Source organism: Salpingoeca rosetta (assembly GCF_000188695.1).
Source record: "Salpingoeca rosetta unplaced genomic scaffold supercont1.3, whole genome shotgun sequence".
Taxonomy (NCBI): Eukaryota; class Choanoflagellata; order Craspedida; family Salpingoecidae; genus Salpingoeca; species Salpingoeca rosetta.
In genome coordinates, this window is record NW_004754931.1 from 2,180,614 (window position 1) to 2,199,125 (window position 18,512).

Sequence of the window (18,512 nt, forward strand, 5' to 3'; positions counted from 1 at the left end):
CGCACACATTCTCCGCTTGATGGCGCCAGTGCGCATTTAGATCAACCAAGCCAAAGCTGGCAGAAGGTGGGGCTTTGCTGGTTGGTGGTGATGATGGGTGTTGTGTTTGTGTGTGTGTGTGTGTGTGGCGCTGCTCCTGCGTGGTGTGCGGTGTGCGGTGTGCGACAGCTGCGTGATGAGGCGGTGGCAGGATCGATCCCAGAGCAAAGGAAAGAGGATCGCTCTCGGCAAGAGATGGCACACGCCAGCATTCCAAGCGTCTCTTTGTTCTTCTTTCGTGTTGTGCTCATTTGATTGTGCAGCAGCTCACGGACACACACAAACACCATCACACATCACCGCATCATCACACTGTTTTCCCCCCACCCCCCATCCGCCAGATTCCAATTGTGATTGCTCGTAACAGCTGTCAACAAACAACACAGCAACCAACCAACCGACCATGCTGGCTCTTGCGTTGGTGGCCATTAGCTTCATTGGCTTCATCGTTCTCCGATGGTGCCTGCGCCATGGCGTGTGGATCCCATTCGGCAACGGGTGGGTGCAACACTGTTGGTCATCTACCTGACACTGTTGCTGCTGCTGTGCGACTGCTGCTGCATTGCGTCCCTCCCTGCGGTGTTCGTATCCAGCGGCTTGCTTTGCCTCTCTTTCCTTGGCACCCGCCTTGAAGAGTCACACATGGCTCACTCTTGTCCCATTTCCTCCACACACACACACACACACACACACACACACACACACACACACACACACACACACACACACACACACACACACACACACACACCACACACACACACACACACACACACACACACACACACACACACACACACACGCACGCACGCACAACAGGACGTGGGTGCGCCGGTGGTATGCGCCCGTGAAGGAGTCGGATGAGACACTGCAGCAGCTGCAGACAAACCTGCAGACGGTGTGCAAGGACTCCATCGACACTGTGCTCGACTACCCCGTGCTCATGGCAAAGACATGCGAAGAGCTGCGCAAAGAGCTGCACAACAAGGTCATCCTGGAAATTTACTGCCAGAAGCAGCGCAAGGTCGTTGGCTTCCACATGGCCTTCTGGTCCCGCCTCAACGTGCACCTCGGCCTGGTCATGATTGCCAAGTCCGCCCAGAAGCGTGGCCTGCAGAAGCTCTCCCTGTTCAACATTTGCATGCTCATGTTTGACTGGTTTGCCTACCGCTTCCGCATCAGCGACATTGGCTACTCGTCCTCCGCTTTCAGGTGCGTGTATGTGTGTGCGTGCGTGTGTGTGTGCGTGTGTGTGCGTGTGCGTGTGTGCTGCATTGTCTCTGGGATTGGTGTCGGCGCTCCACGTACACTGTTGATGTCTCTACATGCCTCTCCTCACCCTCACCCCCATTCTCTTCACTCCACCACCGCTGCCTCCCCTCCCACCCCAAACGCTCGCTTTCATACGGTCAGGCTGTTCTCGTACACCATCAACAAGTCCTATCCCAACCTGTACTTTGACGTCAAGCCTGAGAAGTGGCACTACGATATTGCAAAGGTGTGGTGGACCACGACGCTTGCTACTTCTTTGATGTACCTTGCGTGCGCATGTGTGCGTGTGCGTGTGCGTGTGCGTGCGTGTGTGTGTGTGCGCGTGTGTGTGCGTGTGTGTGTGTGTGTGTGTGTGTGTACAAGGTATGCTGAGCGGCATCTGGTCTTGATTCCACTTCTTGTTTCCGCAGTTCTCATCTCCCCGCTCACCACCCCCTCTCCCCCCCCCCAAAACACAACACAAAACGCCAACCAACTCCATGTTTTTGCAGGAGCTGCTTGCCAAGCACCGCCGGGACATGGGCGTGAGCGCAGAGGCCACGTTTGACCCCGTGCACTTTGTTGTCAAGGGCTCGAACAAGGCTGCCGGCGGCGGCGCCAACGCGCTGGTGCAGCACGTGGTGACGCGCAAGTCGCGCATGGGCGTGGCTGCGCAGTATCTGGACGACCTGCTGCAGCCCGAGGACGAGCAGCTGTACATTGGCGACGGCGACATCTTTGTCTTCCTCTACCGCATGCTCCCTGTCGTGCCCATGGTCTCCACATACGTCCGATACCTCATCATGTTTGCCATCTTCGCCGTGCACAACTACCTCTACGCCAACGCGTCGTGGTATGCCTCCACCGCCCTCAAGCTCATGCGCTTCCGCCACCACATCCGCGGCGCCGTGCCGCCCACGGACAAGCCCGCGCTGTGGGTGTGCAACCACTACTCGTACCTCGACGCGCTGCTCATCCACGCTGCCGTCCCCGGCGTGCGCATCATCGCCAAGAAGGATCTTGCCGACGAGATGCCCAAGGGCATGCTGCGCGACTTTATGTTCCGCGTGTGGTGCCGCGGCGGGTTCATGTGGTACGACCGCCAGAGCAAGGACGCCACCATCCGCGAGCGCATTGCAGAGGCCTTCAGGCAGGGCCAGTCTGTGGTTGTGTTCAGCGAGGGCACGTCCAAGCGATCTGGCCCGCCGGGCGAGATGCGGCCAGGTGCCGTCAAGATTGCCGCAGACAACGGCGTGCCCATCATCCCCGTCGCCCTCAGGTGCGCCGCTCTCCTGGCGTGATGTGTGATGTGTGGTGTGGTGTGTGGTGTGTGGTGTGGCGTAGAACGCGTGCATCATGTCGTTTTTGTTTTTGTTGTGGTGTTGTTTTGTCGTGCGCATGCTTCGGTTTTGTATGGAGTATTCGTTCAGTGCCGCGTGTTGATTTTGCGTGATTGTTGGCAAGCAAGCCAGCACAACACAACACAAGACAACACAAGACAACACAAGACAACACACCACAACACAACACACCACAACACAACGCAACACAACACAACACTCAACCTCTCCTTCCTCACCCATCGCCCCTCTCCACCCCTGTTTCCTCCCGCTTCACCCCAATTACCAGGTACTCGTTCCCGATTGGCGTGGCCAAGGGCGACAACGCGATCCGCAACATCATGTCGATTCTGCCCATGCGCGGCATTCGCTGCGGTATCCGTTTTGGCCAGCCCATCCAGCACCCAAAGGACATTGACCAAGTCCGGTACGAGCACTCTTCCCCGATAAGTGGTGGTGCTGTGTGTGTGTGTGTGTGTGTGTGTGTGTGTGTGCGTGTGTGCGTGTTGTGTGTGTGCGCGCGCGTGTTGTGTGTGTGATTGGTATGAGGAAATGCGTGACCGGTGCTCTTGCTGTGTGGTTGTGCGATTCTCCAAACTCATCACCTTCCTCTCCTGCCCCTCCCCCCTCCCTCCTACATCCCAATCCGTCCCTGTGGTGTGTGCAGCGGGCGCGTGACGGAGCTGTGGCGGGAGCTTGCCGACGACATGGTCTACCCCGTCCTCGAGAGCGCCGCCGTCTGAGACAACCAGCACCCCCGCTCGTTTGCTTGCGGCCGTGCTCTTGTTTGCTGATGCATGTGTGTGTGTGTGTGTGTGTGTGTGTGTGTGTGTGTGTGTGTGTGTGTGTGGTGCAGTGCCATTGGCAACTGTTTTGTGTGGTGCCACTCTTTGATATGTAGACCTAATGATTGAGGCTTTTCGCGTGTGTGCGGGTGGGCGGTGGTGGCGTTATCGTTTTCTTCATGCCGAATGCTGTTGTGTTGTTGTTGTTGCTTCGTGTTGTTAACGTGCTTCACTCCGCCAGCTGCTTTGCTGGTTATCATTTTTCCGTTGCTTCTCCCTCTCACATAACCCCTCTCTTGCTCTCAGCACCCCTCTCTTTCTCTCTCTCTCTCTCTCTGTGATTTGCTTCTCTCGATATCATCCTCTCTTCTACCTCTGGGCGGTGTTGTTGTGTGCGTGTGGGCTGCTAACTTGCTGTTGTTGTCCGAACAATACCGTGAATTGTAATTGCCCTCATACCCATCAAGCGAGCAGCCACAACAAGCAAGAGGCAAAAGGAAAGGGGAAGAATGGGGGAAGAGAGAGAAAGGATAAGGAGGGGAGGGGTTGAGAAAGCACTTGATTGGGCAAGGAAAGTGTTCAGTGTAAGATTCACGTGGAGGTGTAGCGTCACGTTGATTTCACGTACGCGTGTGGGCAGAGACAGCAACCAATAGTTCACACCGCAGCGGATTACATGAACGTGACACCGCGCTGGATAATCTCCACCCAGTAGCCTGTGCACCAATCGACAAGAGTCACACACACACACACACACACACACACACACACACACACACACACACACACACACACACACACACACACAACCAGTGAAGTGGACATGTGGTGAGGCCGTTTCCACATAATGGGGCAAGCACGTTGGAACCTCGCAGCCCATTGGAAGCCAGCAACAAGCAGCACAACACCAACACACACATCAGGCAAACAAAGGTGCAGAGAGGGTTGTTGTTCATGTGTTACACGCACCGTCTGGGTCGTATGCAAACGCAATGTTGCGCATTGTTCCTTCCTCGGGCTTTTTCTTGAACTCAATGCCGTCCGCAATCAGCGAATCTGCACAGGAAGGGGAACGATGGAGAGTTGGCGAAGACCGGAGTTGGAGCAAACAGGAGGGAGCAGACTCACGTGGGCATTGTGATGATTATTCACTATAAACTCACACACACACACATACATACATACATACATACATACATACATACATACATACATACATACATACATCCATACATACATACATACATACATACATACATACATACATACATACATACATACATACATACATACATACATACATACATACATACATACATACATACAGACAGACAGACAGACACACACATACATGCATACATACATACATACACACAGACACCGAGCGACGAACCGCAGGCTGCCTTGAGATCATCGACGAGGAATCCAACGTGCCCGAAGCCGCGCGGGTCCGTGTTGCCTGCAAGCACGATGGTGGGTGAGGTTGGGGGACAAATGACACTGGTGAGAAGTGGTGGTCACGGTGTTGAGCAGCAGTATGAATGAATCGTGGCGACGGTTGGATACCGAAACAAAGAAAAGGGTTGGTGCGGTGCGGTGTGACGGGCAAGCCGACGCTGAAGCGCGCTGGCTGAGCATTGCGGCATTGCAGCATGTCAGCATCGCAACTCGGAGTGGCGTGCGATGTACCGTTGTGGTAGGAGAAGTTGGGGTCGGACTCCGTGCCGTGGTTGTGCGTCTGCGCAACACCGCATGAGTCACAGCAGAAATGAGCGAGTAACACAGGTGTGACGCCACCCGGAGCAGCAGGAGGTGGCGTGCAAGCACCACGCGAGAACAGCACGCCCGTCCCAGAAGCGACAGGACTTGTGCATGTGCATGTGCATGTGTGTGTGTGCTGTGTGTGAATGCGCACGTGTGTGTGCATGAGTGCATGTGTGTATGTTGGTGGGTGTGGCTGCATGCCGTGGGAGGGTGCATCACCAGCTCGAGCACGGGGAAGTCAAACGTCTTGATGAACTCGTTGGCCTGGGCAGCAGCAACGGATATAAAGGGGTTGAGCGTTGCGTGGAATGGTGAGGAGAAGAGGAATGTCGCATGAGGAGGGGTGACGTGGGAGGACGTGGGAGGATGGAGACACAAGCACACACACACACACACATCGGTACTTACACACACACACACACACACACACACATCGGTACTCACACACACACACACATCCACGCACACACAGACACAGACACAAACACACACACCACCCTGACCTCGTCTGACTCTGGGTCGGGGTACTTGGTGTCGACGGGAAGATGGGCAAGGAAGTAGAGTGAGAAGTCACTGAAATGCTTCACACGCACGAGCGACATGCCTATTGTGGTGGACGTGGTGATGTGGTGGTGTCATGTGCAGTCCAGTGTCGTGCGTGTGGTGGGGAAGAGGGTAGCAGGTGAGCCCAATGTGGGTGCATGAACATACAAACGAAAAAAAAAAAGAGCGCACACACGTACAAATGTACATGCAAAGACACACACACACACACACACATACACAAGCTGACTGACCAAACTTGTCCTTGTAGAATGCGAGGGACTTCTCGGGATCCTTGATGCGCAGCATGGTTTGGGCTGGAGAGCGGCAGTCATGGGCAGAAGGCATGGTATTCGTGTGAGATGGCACATGGTTGATGGGTTGGTGGTGCTCCGCACTTTTCAGAAGATGCCGCCTCTATACACCCAAACAGACAGACACACAGACAGACAGACACAGATACACAGACAGACAGACAGACAGACAAACAGACAGACACACAAGCACACAGACAGACAGACAGACAGACAGACAGACAGACAGACAGACAGACAGACACACACAGACACACAAGCACACAGACGCACGCACACACACACACACACACACACACACGCGCACACACACCATATCCACTGCAGTCTCACCAAAGGTGAACCGTTCCTGCTTGTGCGATTCAGCACGCTTCACAATCTCCACCCAGTAGCCTGCGTCGTGGTGGAGAAGAAGCGAGGGCGATGGGGATGCACCATTCGTGAAGGCAATCACAGTCAAGCAATAGGCGTTGATTATAAGCAAGGGGCAGCCGGTGAGCCAACGTAGCACACTTGCGAGAGAGGGAAACACAATTAAACCAACGCGCAACACCAACAGCGTGTGTGTGTGTGTATGTGTGTATGTGTGTGCATGCAGTTGGGCGTGGGCAGCCGCACCATCGGGGTCGTAAGCGAATGCGAGGCCCTTCATGCGGCCCTCGTCCGGCTTCTTCTTGAAGGACACCTGCACCGCCGCCATGACGTGCACGTGTTGTCGACAACCACGCGGCAGTTGCAGCGTAAGTATGAGGGGGGATAGGCGGAAACACACACACACATTCAGATACAGATAGGCACAAAAGCACAGACAGAGAGACAGACAGACAGACAGACAGACACACACGCACGCACACACACACACACACACACGCACGCACACACACACACACACACACACACACACACACACACGTACGTCATGCTTCTCCAGGTAGTCACAGGCGGCGTAGACGTCGTCGGCAAAGACGCAGATGTGTCCAAACCCACGCTTTGGTTCGTTGTTGCCAGAGTCGTAGTGGAAGTTGGGGTCTGTCTCAGTGCCGTGGTTGTGGGTGAGCTCAAGGCAGGTGTAAGGCATTGTCCACAGAAACTGCTCCGACTCCTTGGTTCCGGGCTTGGGCGCCTTCACGTCCTGCCAAAACAACACAAGCAAGTGCAAGTGAATGTGATTTTGGTTTGGTAGTGAGTTGGTTGCGCTTGTTGAATGAGCCCGTCACACGATGGGTTGAACGCGTAAGTCAGCGAGGCGATGAGGAGCAGATGTCAGTGTTCTGCTCGAACGCAACGCTTGGCTGCAGAAAGGATGTCGGGAGAACAGGTATGCAGCCACTCTGTTGTACCTTGGGGAGCGTGGCGAGAAAGTACAGGCTGAACTTGTTCTCGGGAAAGTCGTACTTGTGAATGAGGCTGAAGCTGCGAGTGAACAACGTGTCATGTGGAAGTAGGTGAGAGTGTGTGTGTGTGTGTGCGCGTGGAGGGGGAGGAAGAAGGGGACGGCGATGGGCAGAGAAACAGCAGAAGGCAGCACACACACACACACACACAAACAAACAAACAAACAAACAAACAAACACACACACACAAACACACACACACACACACACACAAACAAACACACACACAAACACACACACGCACACAAACACACAACCAACCCAAGGAGCTCGGTGTAGAAGCGAAGGGAGGCGGCCGGGTCACGGATGCGCAGCATGGTCTGCTGCCAGCTGGCCCCAAAGGGGCGAGCACCAGCAATCAGGGAGCGAGCAGCCATCGTCTGACTTTGGGTGGTGGTGGATGGTGACAGAGAGCACTGATGCTGCTTGCTTCTTGCTGCTGCAAAAGAAATGAGTGTGCATGTCAGCGACTGAATTCAGTCGCTAGCAATTCCGCAGCGTTTTGCGGGTGCATTCTCTCGCCTCAAATCATCACACCACGTGCCAAGAAGCCCACGCACGCCAAGAACAACAGCACACCCACACACCCACACCAGTCAAGATGGGGATGAAACCTGTGGCAAAGAAAGCTCGTAAGTCCAAGTTGGCATGTGTGTGTGTGCGCGCGCCATGAGGGTGTTGGTGTATGCTTGCGGTGGTGTGTGCTCATTTGTGGCGCATTTTTAAGACACGCACACACGTACACGTACACCCTCGTCTTCTGTTTGGCGTGCGTGGTTTTGATGGCGATCGATCTGCTCACGTCTCACACCGAACATCACCACAGGCTCGAAGAGCAAGCGTATCAAACTCAAGGACAAGGTGTGTGTATGTGCGTGTGTGTTTGCGTGTGTACATGCTTGTTGGTGGGACAATCCTGCTGTATGTGTAGGAGACACCTGCCATCTCACTCGAACTTGAGCCCACGCGTGCACTCTGTCTGTCATTCATGCACATGCGCTAACTACACACATACACACACATACACACACATACACACACATACACACACATACACACACATACACACACACACACACACACACACACACACAGCACAAAATCCGCCGCAAGGTGGCAGAACACAACCGCAAGCTGCGACGCAAGCAACGGCTTGAAGGAAAGAGCACATTGAAAAAGGACCCCGGCGTGCCAACCATGCACCCGCTTCGCAAACAGATTCTGAAGGAGGTGGAGGATGCCAAGGAGCAAGCCGAACAGGAGAAGCTGCAGCGCCGCAAGATGCTGCGCGAGGCACGCGAGTCGCTCCGCTCCCAGACGCACGACCTGGCCCAACTGCAAAAGGAGGCTGAGATGCGCAGCCGCGTTTTCGAGACGGCCATGGATATGGACGAGGCCGATCCCGCAGGTGCCGCCAAGGACCAGTCCCGCCGCAACTTCTTCCGCCACTTTGCACAGGTTGTTGAGGAAGCAGACGTCATCCTGCAGGTGCTGGATGCCCGCGACCCCATTGCCAGCCGCTCTGACATTGTGGAGTCGCTCGTGACGAGCTCTGCCTCGCGCAAGCGCCTCGTCCTCGTCCTCAACAAGATTGGTACGCGCACCCAATGCATGCGGTCATGGGAGGAGAACAAGGGAGGGAGGGGGTTTCTGTGGTTGTTGCGATTGTTGTTCTTGAAGCAGGTGGCGAGTGTCTCTTGATGCATCTTCCTGCCACGCACCACCTTGCGTGCAAAAAATGCCACAACCCACCCATCTCCACCACGCCTTCACCTTTCATCTCTCCACCCTCACTTCACCTCACCCCATCCCCACCCCACACGAATGGCGGCTGTGCACGGATGCGCCTGCGTTGCTAGACCTCGTGCCGCGGGAGGAAGTGCTCAAGTGGGTGCAGCGCCTGCGCAACGAGTTCCCGACCATCATGTTCAAGTCGTCCACACAGTCACAGCGCAGCAACCTCACCCACACCAACGTGGGCGGCTCCGGCTGCTTTGGCGGCGACAGCCTGCTCCAGCTCCTTCAGAACTACGCCCGCAACAAGGACCTCAAGATGGCAATCACAGTCGGCGTCGTTGGTGCGTACGCAGGCGTGCTTTGTGTGTTGTGTGTTGTGTGTGTGCGTGTGTGTGTATGTGTGTGCGTGTGTGTGTGTGTGTGTGTGTGCGCGTGTGTGTGTGTGTTGGGCTTGATTGCATGTGCGAATGTACGCACGTTGGAAGTGGCTGCACTCTTTCTTGTCAAGGCATACGAAACACCAACCCAACCCAACTCCCCTCCCCCACCCCGTCCACGCCATGCAGGGTACCCCAACGTGGGCAAGAGCTCGCTGATCAACTCGCTGAAGCGCGCAAAGGCGGCGCAGGTTGGCGCTATGCCCGGCATCACCCGCGGCGTCCAGCGCGTCATGCTCACAAAGAAAATCTGCCTCCTCGACAGCCCAGGTGCGCGTGACGTGTGACATGTGACGTTTATATGAATAGGGTTTGTGTGATGATGTGTTCGTGTGTGTGATTGTCTGAACGACTTTGGTGTATGCCTTGTATTTTGGTTTCTCACTCTCCATCGTCATCAACCCTCATCACCACCGCCTTACCACCACCACCACACCGCCTCCCCCTCCGCCACCACTACCACCGCCACCACCAGGCATTGTGTTCTCGTCCAAGACGGAGGTGTCGTCGCTTGCGCTGCGCCACTGCATCCGCGCGGATGCGATCGAGGATCCCATCACCGCCATTGGGCAGCTCCTGCGCCGCTGCGACCTCACACACATCATGGAGATGTATGGCCTGCCACGCTTCTCCTCCACCATGGAGTTTCTGCAGCTGCTCGCGCGGCGACTGGGCAAGCTGAAGAAGGCCGGCGTGCCGGACATTGAGGCGGCGGCGCGGCAGGTGCTGCACGACTTCCACACGGGCAAGATTTCGTTCTACACAAAGGCACCGGAGAGCTACAAGCCAGAGAACATGCTCAGCGCGCAGATTGTGTCGGGGTGGGCGCAGGAGTTCAACCTCGAGGCAATTTACGAGAAGAACAAGGCCGTTGTACAGAAGCTCTCGGGCGAAAAGGTACAACGCACTGGGAGAGGCAGGCCATGTTGTCGATGGAGGGAGGGAGAGGGGGTGGCTGTGGCACGCAGGGTGCTGGCTGGCGTGTGGTATCTAATGCATCCACTCTGAACGAGGTGGCGGAGGAAGAGAGGAAAGAAGGAAAAAAAAAAGGGGGGGGGCGAGAGCAGGAATGCATTACTGAGGCAGAGTGCTGGAAGCGATGCTCTGCGTAGCGCCTCAACCGCAACCTTACGCATGCCACCGCACCCTTTGTTTTCTCTCTCCGTCTTGCGTGCGTGTGTGTGTGTGTTTGTAGGCGCTTAAGAAGATGAAGCGGTTTGCGCTTGAGCCGACGGAGAAGCCCGCAGACGACGTCGGCGCCATCCGTATCACAGGTCAAGCCAGCTGTGTGTGTGTGTGTGTGTGTTTGCTTTTGTGTATGTGTGTGTGTACAGTGGTGCGGAATATAGACGCGCGCATGCGCGAGAAGCATTGACGCATGTGCGAGTTGTTTGGTCGTACCGCGCACCGCCAGATCGCAAGAGATCACTCATCACTCGGTGACTCACTCTCGTGCGCTGCTTGTTGCAATCTTGTTGGTTGCTGTGCTTCCACTCAAACAGGCGGCGCTGGAGGCGAGAATGCAGATGCCGGAGAAGGCGATATGGACGTGGGGGAGGAATGAGCACAGTGAATGTGCCAAGTGTTTGTTGGTGGTTGGAACAGACAGGCGTCTCCTTTCGGTGTTTACTACATATCCGGCTGCCAGAGTGTGTCGCGTGCGTGTGCGTAGCTGTTGTTGTGCGGTTCTGGACGCGTTGTTGGTGTCACATTGCACGTTTGACTGGTGTAACAACCTCTTTTCCCTCTTCCTCCTCTTCTTCTTCTCTTTGCTCCTGTCTTCCTGTCCCTTGTGCCTTTGATGACGATTAAACCTTTGCGCGCACCACTGACCGGACCCGGCTGGCATCATGGTTGCACAATGTCGCGTATTGCGGCTTCAAACGCCGTCACGGCCTCCTCGCACTCGAGCGCGCTCAGCGCATCACCAACTGTAGTCAAGATGTGTGTTTGGGGGAAGGCGGAGAGGGCGGATGAGTGGTGCGTTGTCAGAGACGCAGGGGCAGATGCACACAGCAGAACACCTACAAAGACAACACACACACACACACATACACACACATACACACACACACACACACACACACACACACACACACACACACACACACACACACACACACACACACACACACACACACACCACAGGGTTGCATACCAGCTCGCAGGTCAGCCAAGACAGAAGACTTGAGGGCAGAGATGCGGGACACGGCGTCTCGTCTCTCCTCAGCGCTATGAGCAGCCATGTGAGCGAGGGGTGAGAGAAGTGTGCATGTATGCGCGCACACATAAGTGAGCGGGCATGCGTGTAAGCTTACGAGAGAGCTGTGGCTGTCTTGAGGGCATTTCCAACACAGCCGCGAAGACGAAGGTCGGTCTGGTGCAGTAAGCTCTTGGCTGTTGCGAGCCGAGCAGCAGCCTGCATGTGAGGGCAAGGGTAAGGCGGAGTGAACACAATCAGCAGATGGCACACGGCGGGGGAGGAGGAACGCTGTGCAGACGCAAGGCACACAGATAGATCTGAAGAGGTGGAGGCAGACAGACAGACAGACAGAGAGGCAGGCAGGTAGGCGGGCAGGTAGACAGGTGGGCAGGCAGGTCGACAGACAGAGACAGACACACAGACACACAGAGACACACAGACACAGACACACACACACAGACACAGACACAGACACACAGACACAGACACACAGACACACACACACACACACACACACACAGACACACACACACACACAGACACAGACACACACACACACACACACAGACAGACACACACACACAGACACACACACACACACACACACACACACACACACACACACACACACACACACACACAAAGGCAAGCAAGGGGCGAGACAGAACTTGATCTCTTCTTCTTGCCTCCCTCGCCCAACTCCCAGCATGTGTGTGAACCTTGGCTGCCGTATTGTCGATGTAGGGTGTGAGGGGCTGGGAGCAAGTGCGCGCGAGGAACTCTGAGCAGTGTTTGAGAACGTCGGTACGCTGGACAGCTAGCTCCTCGTCTTTCGAGCAGCGGCTGCTGTTCTGCACGGTGATGCTTGGTTCCCATGCCTCGGCTGGCAGCTCGACGCGGCTGGCCATGTTGTGGATGACGGCGGCTCCAACTGGTTGTGGTCGGGCCAGATCCCGCTGGCAGCACTCCTCCACTTCCGTCTGGACAGCAATCACACCAAACCCAACGCCACCTGCACAGCCGCATCGAGGGTTGGCCACAGTCACGTCAGATCGAACGACACCTCGGTCGAGGCGAAGATGCAGGGACGCAAGCATGTGCACAGGCAGACACATTACAGAGCGGCACACAGAGTTACACACAGACAGACACGCAGACACGCAGACACACACACATACATACACACACACACACACACACACACACACACACACACACACACGCACACACACACACACACACACACACACACACACACACACACACACACACACACACACACACACACACGCACACACGCACATACGTACATTGTCGAGCGATCCGAAAGAGCTCGCGGCGCATGCTCCTCAAGTGTAACGTGTCGTCGACGATGACCACCGCATCACGACGTTGCACTTGGCTGCCGGCGTCGTTGCCGTCACCATTGCCAGCACCCTCACCACAGGGCGGTGCCTGCAGCAGTGCCTCCACTTTGGCCAGTGCCATCCTTCGCTGTTCCTTCCACGTGGCTTCGCTGACACTATCGCGATCACCATCATGGACAGCTGCGTCGTCAAAGTCGACGACTGCCACATCTGCGTACCCTTGCTTCACCAGCAGCTCCCTGAGCAGCGCGCAGAGCGTGCTCTTGCCGCTGCCAGGCAGCCCCATCACCGCCACCAGCGCCATTGCGGCACGCAGCGCAGTGCACGTGTGTTTGCAGCGGCAGCTGCTGTCTCTTTACGGTTGTTTGTTTATGTTGAAGGGGATAGGTGGTCAGTCAGCAATGCACACGACAGATGGATGGAGCGAGTGTCAGCAAGAGCGGCAATGGAAGGTGAAGGGATGGATGGTACCCACAACAAGTGACAATGGGCGCAGAACAAGGGGGTAAAAGACTGGCTGGCCAACACAACGTAACAACGCAGCTCGCTGCAGACGCATACACAAGCAAGCAAACTGCTGTGCACATACACAGATAGTACAGACACAGACACACGCACGCACAGACACACAGACACAGACACAGGCACACGCACGCACACACACACACACACACACACACACACACACACACACACACACGCACACACACGCACGCACATACACACAAAGAACATGGCACGCGGGCACACGTGCAGCCTAGCTACAGAGGGGCTTGAAGCCAAAGGACTCGCCGCGATCGTGCGCGGCCTTGAGCTGCAGCGAACCGGAGACGAGCAGCATGATGGCTGCAAGGCCAATCACAAACCCCAGGATAAACGCAATCACAGAGGAGTTGCCCGTGCGCCGCACATACGAGTGGAGCAGGATCTGCCCAACAACAGAGGCGGCCGCAGCCAGGAGGAAGAGGGCAATGCCATAGTCGTAGGGCACGCGGTTGAGGATGACAAACTGGGTGAACGAGCCCGCAGAGGTGAAGAGCGTCATGTATGCCGTGGTCGCCGAGCTCACCTGTTTGTGGTGGACACAAGCAGCTGTGGTGAGCCCTGTCATCAAAGGGAAATGGAATGCACGCAGAGCCAGCAGGCTGGCCAACAGAGATGCAGGCAGACGACTGGATAGACTTACAGATACGCACTGCCACCTGGACAGACAGACTGACTGACTGACTGACACACACACTTACATACAAGGACACACAGGCGTACACACGCGCGCAAGTGCAGAGCATAACAGCGACAAAGGCTCGCTGACACCACCAGCATCAACATGTCGCAGGCCACTCACGAGCGGGTGCATGTTGAATTGGAGGAGAAGAGGAGCGAGGACCATGCCGCCGCCAATGCCGAGGAAGCCAGCAAGCATACCGGCAACAAGGGCTGGAGGTGCGCAGTGGACGGCAGCAGTGTGAGAAGCACGAACATACGCCCTTGCGTGCGTCTGGGGCAGGAAAAACCACGTCACATACACACATACAGATACACATACAGACAGACGCACACACACACACACGCACAGAGCACACAAACAGGCGGACACACGCACACAGACACACATGCACACACATGCACACGCCACAGAGCACACAAACAGAAACACACACACACGTACACCAGTACGAACATACCAAAGAAGAGGTACTTGGCGACGCCGCCACCAATGTAGTCAATGTCGCCTTCCACAAAGGTGTAGTTGACAGCAAGCCGTCGCTCGTGGTGGCGCTTCACATACAGATACCCGCCAAACGTGCACAGCAGGAGGAAGCAAAACGTGGACACCTGCACGCCCCAGTACGCGCCATCACCGCACATGATGCCGGCGAGGGAGGTTCCCGAACCACCGCGAATCATGGAGAACACAATCACGCCGCCAAGTTCAAACAGGGTGATGAGCATCGGCGTCCACGGGATTGCGGCCTCTTCCTTCAGCAGCTTCTCCCGCGCCTCCTGCAGGCGCTGCTTGTCTGCCGTGCTCGAGCTCATGCCCTTCATCTCCACGCGCTCCATGCTGTCGTCGCTGTCGTTCCTGCGGCGGTTGTGCGCGCCATTGTCGTCAGCATCGTCGGCTGGGCCAGAGTAGTCCACCACCAGCACCTCCCCGCCGCTCAAGCTGCTCCTGCTGCGCCGCTGGGACTGCCGCTGCCGGCTGGTGGTGCTGCTGCTGCTGGTGCTGCGCGACATGCCTCCCTTCTTGGTGTCTTGGCTGGCGGCAGCAGTTGTGTCGGGGCCACCGTTGCTTGCTGCGTTGCCATCACTGCTGGACCCGAGGGCGTCACGCTTCGCGTCCTCGCCCACTGTGTCGATGGTCTCCGTGGTGCCTGAGTCCTCCTCGCCGTTGACGCTGTTTGGATCGTTGATGCCGTGCTTGACAATGGAGCGGCGTGGCAGCGCCCGCGCCTCCTGCTCCTGCCGCCGCAGCTCACGGCCTTTGACAAGCGTCTTGAATGTCGTGAAGACAAGCACGATGATGACAACAACCAGCACGAGCCAGTCCGGGGATACGGTGTTGAAGATGACACCCACGACGGTGCCGGCGAGGGCGAGCGGCAGCAGCATGAGGATGGTGTCAAAGTCGATGACGCGGCGGTGTTGCGCGCCGGGCAGCGGGTGCCGCCTGCGGATCTGGAAGAAAAACTGCACAATGGAGGCGCCGACAATGGCTGTGGACGACAGCGGGACGGCGTAGTATGGCGGGAAGAGGGTGATGACGCTGAGGATGGGGATGATGAGACCGCCACCGCCAATGCCGCCGGCACTGGACATGCCCAGGAACACAAACAGGACAATCAGCGTGCCCACGTCCTGGCCCACGCCCGTCGAGCTGAACAGGTCCACGTGGTCGCACTGAAAGTCTGCGTGCGAGCGAACGCGGTTGTTGGGTTGGCATGCAGTAAGTGAGTGAGAGAGTGAGTGAGAGTGCGAGTGAGTGAGTGAGTGAGTGAGTGTGCACCTATGTGTCAAGATGTGTGTCCGAGTGTCTATGCAACGTGACACACACACACACACACACACAGAGCGACGGGGGAGGCACACTTGAGATGCCTTCTCCTGTACGTTTACCTGTTGTGTTGGTTGCCAAGTCCACGTCGCGGTTGCACAAGTACATTGGCGACGAGCAGTCATCGGGGCACCCTCCGGACGGACAGGTGTAGTTGTGTGTTTTCTGCGGGCGCAACACAAACATGCACACAGAGAGGTTGAGAGGGAAGCGCGGCATGCGTGCGAGGTGGCGGAAGACTTAGGAACAGGAATAGGATTGCGACGAGGTGGAGGACGAGTGAGCATTTACGCAGAGGACTGGGGTGGGGGGATCAGTGCAATCGCCACAACAAACACACAGTGGCTTACGCAAAGGTTGCCGCTTGTGCCTTGCACTAGTGGCAGCAGCATCATGATGATGAGGCTGGCGCAGGTCGCCAAGGACAGCAATGACGGCGCCATTGTCTCTGATCAGTGGAACACTGTGCTTTTGTGTGTGCGTGTGTGTCCTGGGGGAGGGATACTGCTTGAGACGGCAGGCATTCATCATTGGAAACCAGAGAGACAAACGTGAGTTCCAAAGGCAATTGTTACGCAGTGGAAGAGAGAGAAAGAGAAAATGCGTTGTCACACACATACGACGAGCCGTGTCACATCACGGAGTTTGCGAACCAGCTCTCGTGTTCGTGTGTGCGTGCGTGCGTGCGTGTGTGTGTGTGTGTGTGCATGTGTGTGTCTTGTTGTGTTCGGGATGGGTGGCCACACGCATGCGTGGCTGGGTTGCGTCACCACCACCACCAGCACCACCACCACCACCAGCACCACCACCAGCAGTAGCAGAAGCACCACAACCAACCAAGCACGTGTGTTGTTTACATTATTCAACCAACAACAAGCACACGCTTGCACCTCCACCTCCATGCCATGTCTCACCTTTTCCTCGATGGATGTGCCTTGTTGATTACATGCGTTGTCGAGGGGGAGATGAGGGGAAAACTGCACTTGTTGCCACAGCGCAGCACCATGCGTGAGCTGGCGAGCGATCTCTCCAGGCAAAACCCAACACGCTGACGACTCCACTTGTCTTCTCTCTCGTTCGGCTGCTGCTGCGGCTTTGTTGCTTTCTTCGCTCTCCTGCCCTCCTGCGAATGCGCACCAACCAACCAGCCACAACCAGCCAGCCAGCCATGCTTCTTCTTGCTTGTGCCTGCGAGGTTTGGAGTTTCTTCGTCCAGTCAGGGTTTGCTGCTGCGGCCCCGAACGCTGCAACTGCGTGAAACTGAATTCAGTGCACAGGTGTGAAACTGAATTAAGTAGCGTGTGGGAGTGATGATGACGATGATGACTTTGCGCTGAGAGACGACACTGCTGCTGCTGTTGTTTCCCTTCCCTGAGCGGGCCTGTGCTATTCACGCCACAAGAAGCAGAAGCAGAAGCAGAAGAAGAAGAAGAAGAAGGGCGTGTTGTCTGATCACAAGACAGTACACACACCCTTTGCAGCCACCCCCACAAACCCACAGCCTCAGAGCCTCTTGACCTCATGAGAAGGAGAGGACTGCTCTCTCGTTTGGGTTCACCCAGTTCTGACAATTCATTAAAAACTTCATGCAAAATTCTCATTAACGACAAACTCTCGAGCCGCCAACGACGTTCCTTCTTTCCACCCGCACATTGCATTCACACCTGCTGCCGCTGGCTGTTCTCTCTTTCTCTCTCGCTCTCATTGCCATCATCGGTGGTTGGTGCGGTCTCACAGCAACATCGAGGGTTTGGGTACCTCTCTCTCTCTCTCTCTGTCTCTCACTCACAGACACATACACACAAAGACAGACACACAGACAGACACATACTGTGTCTTCATCGACATCTGTTGTTGGCAGCCATTTTTTCGTTTCCCTTTCTGACCGACTGCCGACCTATCCAACCCTTCTTCTTCTTCTTCTTTTTCTTCTTCTTGTTCCTCCTCCTCGACGACCACCACCACTACCACTACTATAGCCACCACATTGTGATTGGTGATTTGGCCTTCTTTTTTGGTGGCGGTGACAACACCCACGACAACAAAACAGCCAAGCGCAGGGGTTTGATCTCGACCGATCGATCGGGCCCAACCTGTGCACGTCAGCAGACGAAACCAAGCTCAAAACCAAGCTGATGGCCCGGCATCGGGCCAATCGTGCTGGCTCCTTCTGCCTTTGCGTTGCTGACACACGCAGGGCTGCAACAACGACAACTACCATGTCTGCCACACGACCATCATCCCGCGTCAAGACGCCAACGGCATCTCCGTTGCCTTGGCTGC

The 18,512-nt window shown here is 56.0% G+C and overlaps 6 protein-coding genes across 6 annotated transcripts in view; 3 read left to right on the plus strand and 3 right to left on the minus strand.

Annotated features, from left to right (window-relative positions):
• Nucleotides 1–20: 20 nt before the first annotated feature.
• On the plus strand, nucleotides 21–3,896 carry PTSG_02032 (uncharacterized protein). Its single transcript, XM_004997963.1, has 7 exons — nucleotides 21–66; nucleotides 381–537; nucleotides 859–1,251; nucleotides 1,453–1,537; nucleotides 1,803–2,569; nucleotides 2,920–3,057; nucleotides 3,298–3,896. The coding sequence occupies exons 2-7, from the start codon at nucleotides 443–445 to the stop codon at nucleotides 3,371–3,373; spliced, it is 1,554 nt and encodes a 517-aa protein (XP_004998020.1). The 5' UTR covers nucleotides 21–66; nucleotides 381–442; the 3' UTR covers nucleotides 3,374–3,896.
• PTSG_02033 (lactoylglutathione lyase) lies at nucleotides 3,816–7,870 on the minus strand. Its single transcript, XM_004997964.1, has 12 exons — nucleotides 7,692–7,870; nucleotides 7,377–7,449; nucleotides 6,953–7,168; nucleotides 6,655–6,721; nucleotides 6,370–6,429; nucleotides 5,977–6,039; nucleotides 5,683–5,783; nucleotides 5,399–5,443; nucleotides 5,105–5,153; nucleotides 4,809–4,874; nucleotides 4,385–4,471; nucleotides 3,816–4,131 (listed from the first exon to the last, which is right to left on the minus strand). The coding sequence occupies exons 1-12, from the start codon at nucleotides 7,805–7,807 to the stop codon at nucleotides 4,088–4,090; spliced, it is 987 nt and encodes a 328-aa protein (XP_004998021.1). The 5' UTR covers nucleotides 7,808–7,870; the 3' UTR covers nucleotides 3,816–4,087.
• An 81-nt stretch (nucleotides 7,871–7,951) lies between these two features.
• Nucleotides 7,952–11,433, plus strand: PTSG_02034 (uncharacterized protein). Its single transcript, XM_004997965.1, has 8 exons — nucleotides 7,952–8,062; nucleotides 8,257–8,291; nucleotides 8,526–9,024; nucleotides 9,290–9,508; nucleotides 9,734–9,874; nucleotides 10,080–10,501; nucleotides 10,800–10,878; nucleotides 11,107–11,433. Exons 1-8 carry the CDS (start codon nucleotides 8,032–8,034, stop codon nucleotides 11,166–11,168), a joined length of 1,488 nt encoding a protein of 495 aa, XP_004998022.1. The 5' UTR covers nucleotides 7,952–8,031; the 3' UTR covers nucleotides 11,169–11,433.
• On the minus strand, nucleotides 10,450–13,564 carry PTSG_02035 (uncharacterized protein). Its single transcript, XM_004997966.1, has 5 exons — nucleotides 13,118–13,564; nucleotides 12,527–12,819; nucleotides 11,923–12,023; nucleotides 11,763–11,836; nucleotides 10,450–11,535 (listed from the first exon to the last, which is right to left on the minus strand). Exons 1-5 carry the CDS (start codon nucleotides 13,476–13,478, stop codon nucleotides 11,453–11,455), a joined length of 912 nt encoding a protein of 303 aa, XP_004998023.1. The 5' UTR covers nucleotides 13,479–13,564; the 3' UTR covers nucleotides 10,450–11,452.
• A 278-nt stretch (nucleotides 13,565–13,842) lies between these two features.
• Nucleotides 13,843–17,494, minus strand: PTSG_02036 (uncharacterized protein). The gene is made up of 6 exons (XM_004997967.1): nucleotides 17,144–17,494; nucleotides 16,580–16,733; nucleotides 16,292–16,394; nucleotides 14,860–16,083; nucleotides 14,520–14,611; nucleotides 13,843–14,243 (listed from the first exon to the last, which is right to left on the minus strand). Exons 2-6 carry the CDS (start codon nucleotides 16,670–16,672, stop codon nucleotides 13,932–13,934), a joined length of 1,824 nt encoding a protein of 607 aa, XP_004998024.1. The 5' UTR covers nucleotides 16,673–16,733; nucleotides 17,144–17,494; the 3' UTR covers nucleotides 13,843–13,931.
• A 361-nt stretch (nucleotides 17,495–17,855) lies between these two features.
• The window catches only part of PTSG_02037 (uncharacterized protein), a gene marked incomplete at its 3' end in the record, with an annotated part of 27,076 nt that continues 26,419 nt past the window's right edge, over nucleotides 17,856–18,512 (plus strand). The window contains exon 1 of the mRNA XM_004997968.1: nucleotides 17,856–18,512. This exon is cut by the window's right edge and continues 115 nt beyond it. Coding sequence (XP_004998025.1) covers nucleotides 18,365–18,512 — 148 coding nt within the window. The 5' untranslated portion in view covers nucleotides 17,856–18,364.